This window comes from Oncorhynchus kisutch, linkage group LG28 (assembly GCF_002021735.2).
Source record: "Oncorhynchus kisutch isolate 150728-3 linkage group LG28, Okis_V2, whole genome shotgun sequence".
In the NCBI taxonomy this organism is placed as follows: Eukaryota; Metazoa; Chordata; class Actinopteri; order Salmoniformes; family Salmonidae; genus Oncorhynchus; species Oncorhynchus kisutch.
In genome coordinates, this window is record NC_034201.2 from 24,907,355 (window position 1) to 24,921,800 (window position 14,446).

The 14,446-nt window shown below is 41.5% G+C and overlaps 1 protein-coding gene across 1 annotated transcript; it reads left to right on the top strand.

Annotated features, from left to right (window-relative positions):
• The first annotated feature begins 8,970 nt into the window (after window positions 1–8,970).
• On the top strand, window positions 8,971–12,212 carry LOC109872886 (membrane-associated progesterone receptor component 1-like). Its single transcript, XM_020464301.2, has 3 exons — window positions 8,971–9,373; window positions 10,126–10,281; window positions 10,780–12,212. Exons 1-3 carry the CDS (start codon window positions 9,019–9,021, stop codon window positions 10,872–10,874), a joined length of 606 nt encoding a protein of 201 aa, XP_020319890.2. The 5' UTR covers window positions 8,971–9,018; the 3' UTR covers window positions 10,875–12,212.
• The last annotated feature ends 2,234 nt before the right edge of the window (window positions 12,213–14,446 follow it).

The following is a 14,446-nucleotide window of genomic DNA, read 5'->3' on the forward strand; positions in this document are numbered from 1 at the left end:
TTTGATATTATTGCGGTCCGCCAACAAATGCTAGCAGTGCATGCCGCCATCTAGTGGTTTGGCTGTATATCAGCCCAAAGAAATAAAATAAAAATGAACTAAACAAAACTCAATGTACTCCTTTATTCAGATTCTACTGCCAATGCCCATCCCTACAGGCTCTGGGGCCTGACAATTAAACAATTAATCAAATGGCCACCGGATTATTTATATTGGACCCCCCCCAGTTGTTTTTTGCACTGCTGCTGCTCGCTGTTTATTGTCTATGCATAGTCACTTCACCCATACCTACATGTACAAATGACCTCGACTAACCTGTACCCCCGCACATTGTCTCTGTACCGGTACCCCTTATATATAGCTTCGTTATTGTTATTTTATTGTGTTACTTTTAATTATTCTTTACTTGAATTTATTTGATAAATATTTTCTTAACTCTGTCTTGAATTGCACTGTTGGTTAAGGGCTTGTAAGTAAGCATATCACGGTAAGGCCTACACATGTTGTATTCGGTGCAGGTGACAAATAAAGTTGGATTTGATCTGATCTTTGGACAGTATTCTTTGCAATGTTTCGGCAGTGAAATCCTGGAAACCCCAAAAACGTTTCAGCCGCATATACTATTATGTCCAGTTTCTTGGACATTTTGTTTGTTTGTGCAGTACAATTAATCACATCTGTGATAAACACCATGAAATCCACCTTCTTCACAACCAGCATATCAGTTTCCCTCAACTGTTGAACAACACCCTGAATCTCCACAGTCTACGGAGTATCCATCACCATACCTTCAGCTCACCTCGCTCCTTCAACTAGTTCACGTGCCTCTGTGTAAGAGACCTGCTGAATAGTCCTGACCTTTGCCACTCCATACTCCTTTACCCTAACCGGGCACTCCGGGGAATTGGGAATGGTGAACTAGTTGCCTGCCGTTACGTTTGTTTACACTACGCTGCACTGGAATCGGAATGCAATAGACTACCACAGTATGAATCATAATTCCCTTACAACCTAGCACTAATCAAGGAAATGGTTCTAGTCGTTTTTCCACCATACATTTTTCACATAGGGGAAGAGGGGGACGACAGCGGCTGTTTTCCAAACTTTAGGAGTCTCAGACGTTAAGAAAGAGAGGTAATAGGGGTAATAGGGGTTGCAACAATGGCGGGGGATTATTTTAGGAAGAGAGGGTCCAGATTATCTAGCCCAGCTGATTTGTAGGGATCCAGGTGTTGCAGCTCTTTCAGAACATCAGCTGCCTGGATTTGGGTGAAGGAGAAGCGGGAGGGAGGCGCTTGGGCCAGTTGCTGCGAGGGGTGCAGAGCTGTTGGCCGGGGTTGGGGTAGCACGGTGGAATCATGGCCAGCCGTAGAGAAATGCTTATTGAAATTCTCGATTATCGTGGATTTATCAGTGGGAACAGTGTTTCCTCGTCTCAGTGCAGTGGGCAGCTGGGAGGAGGTACTCTTATTCTCCAAGGACTTTAGTGTCCCAAAACCTTTTGGAAATAGTGCTGCAGGTTCTGTTTGAAAAAGCTAGCCTTTGCTTTTGTAACTGACTGTGTGTATTGGTTCCTGACTTCCCTGAAAAGTTGCATATCGAGGGGACTATTCGATGCAAGTGCAGTACGCCACCGGGTGTTCTTGTGCAGGTCAAGGGCAGTCAAGTCTGGAGTGAACCAAGGGCTATATCTGTTCTTAGTTCTACATTTTTTGAAAGGGGCATGCTTATTTAAGATGGTGAGGAAAGCACTTTTAAAGAACAACCAGGCATCCACTACTGACGGGAAGAGGTCAATATCCTTCCAGGATACCCGGGCCAGGTCGATTAGAAAGGCCTGCTCGCAGGAGTGTTTTAGGGAGCATTTGACAGTGATGAAGGGTGCTCGTTTGACCACGGACCCATAACGGACACATGCAATGAGGCAGTGATCGCTGAGATCCTGGTTGAAAACAGCAGAGGTGTATTTAGAGGGCAAGTTGGTCAGGATGATATCTACAGTTGAAGTCGGGAGTTTACATACACCTCAGCCAAATACATTTAAAGTCAGTTTTTCACAATTCCTGCCATTTCATCCTAGTAAAAATTCCCTGTCTTAGGTTCACCACTTTATTTTAAGAATGTGAAATGTCAGAATAATAGTAGAGAATGATTTATTTCAGCTTTTATGTCTTTCATCACATTCCCAGTGGGTCAGAAGTTTACATACTGTCACGGCTCCTCTTCTGCAGTCCAGGGGCGGTTCCTCCTGCAGGCAGTGATTGGAGTCACCTGGGCTCAGGGCAATTAAACGGCTTCACTAATCACTTGTCTCTCGCTCTCTCTCTCTGCTCCTCCAGGTATGAACCTGTTTTGTTTGTTCCTTTGTAGTTCTGCATAGTTTTCACTCAGTCATTCACACACACAGATTCACACATCCCTGCACTTTACATACACCTTACATTATGATACTTTCACACCTCATTCCTTTTTCTTTGTTTAAAGTTAATAGTTTGGTTTATAATAAATAACCTTTTTGATTGGTCGCGTCGCCTCATTTTGCCACAGGCTATGAGCTGCTTTAGCAGTTCTGCCCACAAATTTTCCATAGGATTGAGGTCAGGCCTCTGTGATGACCTCAAGCCTATAGAAAATTTGTGGGCAGAACTGAAAAAGCGTGTGCGAGCAAGGAGGCCTATAAACCTGACTCAGTTACCCCAACTCTGTCAGGAGGAATGGTCCAAAATTCACCCAACTTGTGGGAAGCTTGTGGAAGGCTACCCGAAACATTTGACCCAAGTGAAATAATTTAAAGGCAATACTGTGACTTTGTTGTCCTTAAGCTATTTTGCCACAACTTTGGAAGTATGCTTGTTGTCATTGTCCATTTAGAAGACCCATTTGCAACCAAGCTTTAACTTCCTGACTGATGTCTTGAGATGTTGCTTCAATATATCCACATAATTGTCCTACCTCATGATGCCATCTATTTTGTGAAGTGCACCAGTCCCTCCTGCAGCAAAGCACCAACACAACATGTTGCTGCCACCCTGTGCTTCACAGTTGGGAGGATGTTCTTCAGCTTGCAAGCTTCCCCCTTTTCCTCCAAATATAACAATGGTCATTATGGCCAAACAGTTCTATTTTTGTTTCATCAGACCAGAGGACATTTCTCCAAAAAGTACCATCTTTGTTCCCATTTGTAGTTGCAAACCGTAGTCTGGCTTTTTATGGCGGTTTTGGAGCAGTGGCTTCTTCCTTGCTGAGCGGCCTTCCAGGTTATGTCGATATAGGACTCGTTTGACTGTGGATATACATACTTTTGTACCTGTTTCCTCCAGCATCTTCACAAGGTCTTTTGCTGTTCTGGGATTGATTTACACTTTTCTCACCAAAGTATGTTCATCTCTAGGAGACAGAATGCGTCTCCTTCCTGAGCGGTATGACGGCTGCGTGGTCCCATGGTGTTTATACTTGCGTACTATTGTTTGTACAGATGAATGTGGTACCTTCAGGCATTTGGAAATTGCTCCCAAGGATGAACCAGACATGTGGAGGTCAACAAAAAAATGATCTGATCTTGGCTGATTTCATTTGATTTTCCCATAATGTCAAGCAGAGGGGCACTGAGTTTGAAGGAAGGCCTTGAAATACATCCACAGGTACACCTCCAATTGACATCATTTTCTGGAATTTTCCAAGCTGTTTAAAGGCACAGTCAACTTAGTGTATGTAAACCTCTGACCCACTGGAATTGTGATACAGTGAAATAATCTGTCTGTAAACAATTTTTGGAAAAATGACTTGTGTCATGCACAAAGTAGATGTCCTAACCGACTTGCCAAAACTATAGTTTGTTAACAAGAAGTTTGTGGAGTGGTTGAAAAACTAGTTTTAATGAGTCCAACCTAAGTGTATGTAAACTTCTGACTTCAACTGTATGAGGGTGCCCATGTTTACGGATTTGGGGTTGTCCCTGGTAGGTTCCTTGATAATTTGTGTGCGATTTAGGGCATCTAGCTTAGCTTGTAGGACGGCCAGGATGTTAAGCATATCCCAATTTAGGTCACCTAGCAATACAAACTGATGGTAGATGGGGGGCAATCAATTCACATAAGGTGTCCAGGGCACAGCTGGGAGCTGAGTGGGGTCTATAAAAACGGCAACAATGAGGGACTTATTTCTGGAGAGATGGATCTTTAAAAGTAGAAGCTCGAACTGTTTGGGCATCGACCTGGATAGTATGACAGAACTCTGCAGGCTCTCTCTACAGTAGATTGCAAAAACCGCCCCCTTTAGCAGTTTTCTCTTGACGAAAAATGTTGTAATTGGGGATGTAAATTTCAGAATTTTTGGTGGCCTTCCTAAGCCCGGATTCAGACACGGCTAGGACATCAGGGTTGGCGGAGTGTGCTAAAGCAGTGAATAAAACAAACTTAGGGAGGGGGCTTCTGATGTTAACATGCATGAACCCAAAGCTTTTTACGGTTGCAGAAGTCAACAAATGAGAGCGCCTGGGGGGACACAGGGCCGGGGTTAACCTCTACATCACCAGAAGAACAGAGGAGGAATAGGAGGAGGGTACGGCTAAAGGCTATTTAAAGGCAATCTAGTCATCTAGTGCTTTGGGAACAGAGAATAAAAGGAGCAGATTTCTGGGCATGGTAGGATAGATTCAGGTACAGTGGGGTAAACATAGGCATTGAGTGAAGATGAGAGAGGTTGCATCTCTGGAGGCGCCAGTTAAGAATCTCTGGATTAACTATCTAATGTTAGTTAAATTTTGTCATTAATAAATTGGCTAAATGTCTGTAAATTGACAATTCTGTGAACTGTCTTGTGCAAGTTTTAATATGACACAATAACTGTTAGCAAAGTTGTCAGCTAGAGATGATGTGTAGGAGCTGGCAGGGATTTGTAGTCTTGCATGATGTCTACTTGAATGCTAATTAACATGTTTGAATCTGAGAATAAATAGAGCCGAATATATTGATAAAAGTCACCTTGTCCAAGAGATTTACATGGTTATCATCACACCAGGGTAAGTCTACACAAAGCACAGCCATTATTTAAGTGTTTCTAAAATGTCCTATGGGAATGGTGGAAAAACATTTGGAACCATTTTCCTGTTAACACACTATGGAGCCAGCATGATATGGATCAGAAGAGATATTACCACCTACTACCACCTATGGCCACAAATATTGAGGCAGTTTTTATAATGCTTGCCCAATGAAAATGCACTAAATCAAAGATTTGTCACGTCATTGCTCAAATGTGACAAATTACAAATAGAAAAATATAAATTAATTTATTGAACATTAAGTGTATTTTAATGTGATTAACATAGGCCTATAGCCTACTGCAGGGTTTCCCAACCCTGACCTCCCAAGTTTTCTGAGCCAAAATTGTTGGACATAAAAGACCATAAAAAAGTTGCAGAGGGAGGTGTTTAGTCCCAGGGTCCTTAGCTTAGTGTGTTGAACGCTGAGCTGTAGTCATTGAATAGCAATCTCACGTAGGTGTTCCTTTTGCTCCATCCTCGCCCCAACCTGGGCTCGAAACAGGGACCCACTGAACACATCAACAGCTGCCTTCAATGAAGAAAATGAAGAATCATTACCTATTGCTCCGCAAAAGCTGCGGCCCTTGCAGAGCAAGGGAAACGACTACTTCAAGGTCTCAGAGCGAGTGACGTCACCGATTGAAATGCTATTAGCGTGCACCGCTAACCAACTAGACATTTCACACCGGTTACACTTGGCACATGTATTTGGGGAGTTTCTCCCATTCTTCTCTGCAGATCCTCTCAAACTCTGTCAGGTTGGATGGGTAGTGTTGCTGCACAGCTATTTTCAGGTCTCTCAAGAGATGTTCGATCGAGCTCTGGCTGGGCCACTCAAGGACATTCAGAGACTCTTTTGGAAGGTGAACCTTTGCCCCAGTCTGAGGTTCTGAGCGCTCTGGAGCAGGTTTTCATCAAGGATCTCTCTGTATTTTGCTCAATTCATCTTTGCCTCGATCCTGACTAGTCTTCCAGTCCCTGCTGCTGAAAAACATTCCCACAGCATGATGCTGTCACCACTATGTTTCACCGTAGAGATGGTGCCAGGTTTTCTCCAGACGTGACACTTGGCATTCAGGCCAAAGAGTTCAATCTTGGTTTCATCAGACCAGAGAATCTTGCTTCTCATGGCCTGGGAGTCTTTAGGTGCCTTTTGGCAAACTCCAAGTGGGCTGTCATGTGCCTTTTACTGAGGAGTGGCTTCCGTCTGGCCACTACTATAAATGCCTGATTGGTGGTGCTGCAGAGATGGTTGTCCTTCTGGAAGGTTCTCCCATCTCCACAGAGGAACTCTAGAGCTCTGTCAGAGTGGCCATCAGGTTCTTGGTCACATTCCTGACCAAGGCCCTTCTCCCCCGTTTGCTCAGTTTGGCCAGGCGTCCAGCTCTAGGAAGAGTATTGGTGGTTCCAAACATCTTCCATTTAAGAATGATGGAGGCCACTGTGGCTTGGGCCTTCAATGCTGCAGAAATGTTTTGGTAACCTTCCCCAGATCTGTGCCTAGACACAATCCTGTCTCTGAGTTCTACAGGCAATTCCTTCATCCTCATGGCTTGGTTTTTGCTCTGACAGGCACTGTCAATGGTGGGAGCTTATATAGACAGGCGTGTGCCTTTCCAAATCATGTCCAATCAATTTAATTTATCACGTGACAGTGCATGTCAGAGCCAAGTTGTATGAAAACAAGTTCAATGAAAACAGGATGCACCTGTGCTCAATTTCAAGTAGCATAGCAAAGGGGCTGAATACTTATGTAAATAAGGTATTTCTGTTTTTAATTTTTTATAAATTTGCAAACATTTCTAAAACCTGTTTTCACTTTGTCATTATGGGGTATTGTATGTACATTGCTGAGGATTTTTTATGTATTTCATACATTTTAGAATAAGGCTGCAACATAACAAAATGTAAAAAAAGTCAAGGAGTTTGAATACTTTCTGAAGGCACTGTTACGAGAAATTAGTGAGGAGGTGTGGAGTCAGGCGCAGAGAGCAAAAGATGTGGGGAAAAAACACGCTTTAATGTCCCGGAAACATAACATGAACCAAAAGTAGAAAAACGAATTATCAGAAATATAAACGGACAGCGTGAAACCCAAATACAAACAAAATACACTCAAACAACAAAACAGACTGACAAGCCCGCAGGAAACAGAAGCGGGCTGAACGAACTATATATAACCCTCCCCTAACAACCAAACAAGAAACAGGTGATACCAATCAGACAAAACCAAAGGAACACAGAACAACGGATCGGCGATAGCTAGTAGACCGGCGACGACGACTGCCGAGCGCCACCCGAACAAGAAGGGGAGTCACCTTCGGTAATATTCGTGACAGGCACTATATATCAATATTTGTGCATAAAGTCTGTTCCCACCGCCATTTCTCGCATAATTAATTTTACATACATAAAAAGATCTCACCATGTCGAACAAACAAATGATCGGATTGGATTTTTGTCCATCCCATCCATATATAATTTTCATAGTCATGACACGCTTTGTGTAAGCGCTATTGAATATTGACAGGGGGTATGTAGGTGTAGGGTTCGTTGGTGGTGCATTTTTATCATTTCCCTCCTTCCTTTTCTATTTTTGTATCGCAAAATGTAAAGTAATTGACCACACAGTACCGCACAGTAGGTGGCGGCATGCACATACAAAGTGTGCGAACGCCATGATACCGAAGAAGACAGTCCTGCTATCAAATATTATATATGAACACTGACGGAAGATAGCGGAAACAGAGGTTTTGTTTGAAACTGCTAGTGAGTCGAGTGAAGCTAATAGTACAGAAAGTGAGAATGAGTGTGTTACAGTGGCGAAGATAAGGGGAAACGAGAAGTAACGCTATGTTGGAAAAGAGGAAACCACGAGACCCGTTTTTGGTTGGATGAATGCTACTTGGGAAATCCGCTTAATTTCTCCAGGAAAATCTGGAATGTGTTGGAAGAAAGTGTGGAGTCGGTGAGAGTCACAAGAAGTGGTCTTATTTAGATTTCTTGTGCGTCTGCAGAGCACAATATGCGTGTAATAAGACTCAAAAAAGATATCTGAGTGTAATGTTTACTGCATGAATTTCTGGAGCAAGGCGCCTATCTAGGGGGGTATTTCTGGGGTGGTGCAAGAAATAAAGGCAGAGGATATAACTGAAGACATTGATGGAGTAGTTGGTGCACGTCGATTCACCTGTATGGTGGATGGAGAAAGGAAGTTCACTTCATCCATGCTACTGTTCTTTTTTGAGTCTCTTCCTTGTCATAAAGTTAGGATTCATGAGATACCCTGTAAGAGCTTTTGTGCACAAGCCCCTGTCATAAATGTAAAATATTTGGTAATGTGTCAAGTGTGTGAAGAAGGATAGAATATCGTATGCCAGATGAAAAGGGAAATGCTGCAACCTTTGAGGTGAACATCTCCAGGAATTCTTGGAGTGCCCTGTTAAGGTGAAGGAGAATGAGATGGTAAGGAGTGTCCAGTGTGCCTCCTATCTGGAGGCGGTGAAACAATCGGAAGGAACGAGTAGCAGGGAAAAATCAATGGTAGTAGAGCCACCAAAACCAGTGAAGGTGTCCCATCAACTGAGAGATAGTGAAATGCTACATGTTAAAAATATGGACTCTGTATTATTTATTGCAATGGTCATAAACTGTACAGCACAAGCAGAGAAAAAGTTTAAGAAAATTGGAATCGTGAATGCCGCTAAATGTTTTTTAGGTCTGATTTCACAGCCGAGGCAGTGCAAGAAATCCTGTCGGTGAATGTAGCCCCATCACAGGCCCCTGAGCATGTGTAGGGATATATTTTAGAGTGGACTGTGATTGAAGAAGTATGATTTAATTTTTAAAAAACATACAAAAATAGTTGACGTGATTTGTTTTGTATAATGTCGTTTTCCCCGTTTCCCGATGTTTTTTTAGTTTCTATTCAATACCCCGTCCAGCTGGTGGCGTTAGTGTACCATAAACATTGGATGCCAATCGCGTTTACCCCATCAAAGAAGATACCGAAGAAGAAGCATACAGCGATAAACATGGCTGATACAAATGGAGCAGATGAAACTACTCCAGGAGTTTTGCAGGAAATGTTCACGTCTCCGTTGAATTTGAGTCTGCTTGGCCTCTGCATATTTCTTTTGTACAAAATCTTCCGCGGAGATACGCCTGCAGATATGGGCGAGGTTGAGGAACCTCTGCCTAAATTCAAGAAAAGAGATTTCACGTTAGAGGAGCTACAACCGTACGATGGCCTGCAAAATCCAAGAATTCTTATGTCTGTCAATTCAAAGGTGTTCGATGTTACCAGAGGAAAGACATTCTACGGGCCAGGTAAAATAAGTTGCAGGCTATTTGTGCTCATGTGGCGCAACACCAGCTACTCTGCTCAAATGAATGGTTGGCACAACCGTAGCTAACTGTCTTGCTGGTCAGTCAGTTTTATTCTTAGACTTGTTACTTTGTCTATTGAATTATGTGTATTTTTTTTGTATCTCGAAGTTGTTGCATTTTAACTACGACCTTCTAAAACGCCACATCCCCTTCTTTTATGAATCGTGGCGTGTTCGTCCGAGTTGGCACAATGGCATGTAACGTTAACCTCTCACCAAGTTGATTGATCCTGCACTGTCACACAATCCCCGAAGAACACCCTTCCTTCAAATGTATAGAAATGGCATATCTGCTCAGTCTGTATTGAGGTGTGTGCTTGTTGCCTTCATGCTATTTCAAAATAAAGGTTGACACAGGTGAATGCCTTGCACAAAGGTTGAATGTTCAATTCAGCAAGACCATATGGTTGCACAAAAAAAGTATTGTTGAGGTATATTGTAAACCAGTACTAGCTCTCATTTAAAGGATTCAGTCTGTGCCTTCTGTCAGTCTCAACATTAGAATAGAGGACTTGTTGTTAGGGGGGGCTTATCGTTGAAGCCATCAGACTACAGTAAGCTACTGTATGTATGTTGGAGAGCATGTGGAATTTAATTAGATAAATAAAATTGCTATTTTCTGTCTTCACAATCACATTTTAGTTAAAAAAATATTTGGCTAAATTTCAAATCAATCTGTGTGATGTTTTCCAGAGGGTCCTTATGGAGTGTTTGCTGGTAAAGATGCCTCCAGGGGCCTGGCCACCTTCTGTCTGGAGAAGGAGGCCCTGAAAGAGACCTACGACGACCTCTCGGACCTCAACGCCATGCAACAGGAAAGCCTCAATGAATGGGAGACCCAGTTCACTCGTGAGTTGATGCAGGAGTTGGTAGTAGTTGCTACAAAACACGCCCCCACTATCCACTCAACAGTGCAAGTTGTTGATGCACCAAACAGCTTTGATTACCTGTAGAACTATTGGTGTTTAAAAATATATGTCTATGTGCTTCAGGGAATAACTTGTCATGTGGTGGTCCAGTCTTTTTGTGCTTAAGTCAACTACTGTGTTCCTCTTGTATGACTTGCCAATGATAGACGAGTTGGCTACATCGCATACAAAAATATGGTACCATGCCAGGGGATAACATAATGCTACTTTGCATCAAAATTCATCTGTTAGATACACTTTCATCTACATTACATTGAATACTGCTTTAAATTTAAACCCACACATGGGAGTCTTTTATAAAAATAAAGAAATTGGGGACAAGGCTGTTCTCCACACAGTGATTATTATGTTCTTGAGATGGTCTCTGTTGTCTGAAGGTCCCTGAGGGACTCAGTAATTTTCATCTTTCCTTTCACAGAAAAGTATGACTACGTTGGGAAACTTCTGAAACCTGGAGAAGAACCCACAGAGTACACGGATGACGAGGAGGTCAAGGACAAAAAAATGGACTAGAACTCACGAGTGCACAAGGGAAAATACAGATGCCTTAATTTTTCAGGATAATGTTATGCATATTGCCTTGCGTTGCAGCCATTGAGCTAAATGCTTTCTCCTGTATGGTTTTTGTATTATGTCATTGTCATGGACCGCCTCTTATGCTAATTTCATATGCCATTGACCTTCATTAACCTAAAACACACTTGATATTGGTAAAGGTTAGAATAATTATTGAATACTGTACTGTCTTTGAAGTTATACAGGTAGTATTAGTTGTAATGTAGAGGCTGTTGGAGGATCTATTACTGTAGCTCAGTGTTCATTCTGGCTCTCTTCTAGATGGTAATTTTGACAAATATTGTCTTAGTCTCATTTTTGTCATTTGTATAATCATTAAATCTAGTTATTTTCAATTATAGAAACAGTGGGCCATTTTAGTCAACTAAATGCTCTTTCGTTTTAGTCACATCAGATTTGTATTGCCTCAACCTATAGTAAACTTAAATAACTGACTTCCATGTGTACAAATCTATATAGCCTTGTCCTACCAACAGTTTTCTGCATAACATATTCCCAACAGCAAACATATGACTACTATATGTAACAGTTATCTGGGTGTGTAAATTCCTAATTGAGCCTACATTATATTGAGCATTGCATGCAAAACAGACACACACAAGCGCAGAGAGAGTGTGTAACACAATCACCAGATGATGCCGCAAGGTAATATGGGTTGGTTGCTCCTCTGTCACTCGGTCGTGTCATTTCTGTTATCGACGTTCCACTGCCAAATTGATGTCCAAAAGTAGAACGGGCTAATGATTATTTCACCCAGTGATATAATCAAGTCACTCAACCTCAAGTTGGGATCGAGTCCGAATCACCAGTGGTCGAGTCCTGGTTCAAGTTTGAGTCACTGGGTCCACATTAACTCAAAGTTATTAACCCAGTCAGATATATAGTGTAGTGGCAAGATGGATTTAGTCAACTTGTTTGCTACTCATTTACCATTATTTTTGTGCCATCGAATGTTTGGTAGTGTTACCAGGGCCACTTACATTTTCAAAACATTCTTGAATGTTACAAATAGAAATTCCATGAGTCAACGTTATTTCTTATTCAACATGTCAGAGGCATTTTTGTTCTACATAGCCTATTTTTATCTGAATGTTACTGAATGTTGACCTGCTGGACACGCCCTAGTTTGTTGGCTATAACTAGGTATTGAAGTAACATCACTGAAGGTGTAGCCTTAACAAATGGTTAAAGGTCTGGTCTGCAAGTAGCCTAGTTTAAGAATGGCTGCTTTGGTTTAATGAATGTAAAATGCCAATAAACAATAGAAAAACGTTGCGCCGGTATTAAGGGTCATATCTTTTGAACAGTAATGGCTAGAATCAAGTAGTTTTCTCTGAGGAAAAGAGATTTGGCTAGTACGTTGGCTTCAGAACCTGGCTATAAAATGCAGTGGGAGAAGTGGGAGGGTTGAGCGCGACCACAAATTCAAAAATGTTTCTATACTCAAGGGAGAGAAACATAGCTCGACAGTTTTACTATTAAACTTAATGCTGCTATTTTATTTTTGTAAAGCATCTTGTGTTTGTTAACCAGGCAACGGGTATCTTACTAGAAGGCTGGTGGGGACTTGTTAGCTATGGGGAAGCAAGAGAGTCGTCTGCACAATCTGTATAATCAGAGGCGGAGCCAAAGGAGCGCATGTCTACCCACACTCATTGCTTGTTCCCACGCAGCTCACCAGCTGATGTAGGCTAGGCTGTGTTTGGTGGATGTGGAGCATCCTTCCCAGTGCAGTATAGAACTGCCCTGAGCATCTGTGCTGCAAATATTAATTGTGCTTATCACTGAAAAGCTCTCAATCTTTCCAGAAACTCTTGTCCAATCCATGTAGTAGTCAAATTATAGTCTCACTTTAGTCAACTAAAATGAAAAATCATATTTGTTTAGTTATAGTTTTTTTCAGGGTCTCTTTAGTCAGTTAAAGTATTGTCAATTGCCACTGAAAAATAGGTGTTTGATGAATATTTGAATCACAATTTTGTTGATGAAATTAACAGCTGTAGCTTGAAATTAATTTATTTCCTTTTTTGTAATCTTGATGACCACAGATTTTCAATTACACAGAAGCTGATAATGTATTTTTTTTTTTTTTTGAGTATTCATTAAAGTATCCATAAAAAAAATTCTGACTTGGCCATTCTGAGTGATCCATCACTTAGTGTAGCTAAACATCACATACTCTGACTGTACTGCAGCTAGTGTTTCTCATATGCGTTAGAGAAGATAATGCTTGATATACTTAGTCTAGCATTCACTTTCAGCATGACTTTGTAATAACACAATTGGTTGGATATTTTCACATACTACTAGTGTATGGCTTGCACTGGATGAAGTAGGTTTTTGGATGTTCATACTGTAGCTCACATCTTTTCAAAATGTCAAGTGAACTAAAGGCTGCTGCCTGTATCCATTATGTATGGCATGGCAAATACTCTCAGGAATGGGCCAGAACCTGGACTCGAATACCAGTAGACACAGGAAGGGAACACTACAAAATCCATTACTAAGGAATGTCATTGTCTGTGTGATCATGAGACTGATATTTTGATATGATAAATACATCTCCCCAAATGGATAATCAAACTGTAAGACATTTTTTCATTTTTTTATTGTGTAAACGAATGACAAATATTTGAATACGATGCTAGTGAGGTATTGCTTGATGATGTGCATGATAGCCTCGAGGCCCATAGAGGCGTAGTTTTTCCTGACGTATATGATTCTGTGCATGACACTCGGCTGAAATAATAAAAGGGGTTTAGGGTACAATTCCGTTACATTATTATCACAATGTCAAAGAAGAGAACCTGATTATTACACTATTGCATTTCAAACAAGAAACACAAACTAAATTGCACAACTGCCATCTAAACTGGGACCTTTCTTGCCTTCCTTGATGCAAAGTCATCAATAACATCCTCATAAGAAATCTTCCCAGCAATTGCATGTTTAATACGGATGACGGCAAGGCCACTAAGGTGTTCCTGTGACATGGTGGACCTTAGGTAGGATTTGATGCTTCAGCTATGGTCACTGGAAGAGTAAGACATATTCTGAGAGCAGTCCACAAATTTGGATACATTTCTGGAGCTCCCTTTCGTGTATACAGTGCCTTGCGAAAGTATTCGGCCCCCTTGAACTTTGCGACCTTTTGCCACATTTCAGGCTTCAAACATAAACATATAAAACTGTATTTTTTTTGTGAAGAATCAACAACAAGTGGGACACAATCATGATGTGGAACGACATTTATTGGATATTTCAAACTTTTTTAACAAATCAAAAACTGAAAAATTGGGCGTGCAAAATTATTGAGCCCCTTTACTTTCAGTGCAGCAAACTCTCTCCAGAAGTTCAGTGAGGATCTCTGAATGATCCAATGTTGACCTAAATGACTAATGATGATAAATACAATCCACCTGTGTGTAATCAAGTCTCCGTATAAATGCACCTGCACTGTGATAGTCTCAGAGGTCCGTTAAAAGCGCAGAGAGCATCATGAAGAACAA

Coding starts and splice junctions, on each gene's coding strand:
- LOC109872886 (XM_020464301.2), top strand. CDS start 9,019: ATGCCAATCGCGTTTACCCCATCAAAGAAGATACCGAAGAAGAAGCAT. Junction 9,374..10,125: donor AAAGACATTCTACGGGCCAG/GTAAAATAAGTT, acceptor GATGTTTTCCAG/AGGGTCCTTATGGAGTGTTT. Junction 10,282..10,779: donor ATGGGAGACCCAGTTCACTC/GTGAGTTGATGC, acceptor TTCCTTTCACAG/AAAAGTATGACTACGTTGGG.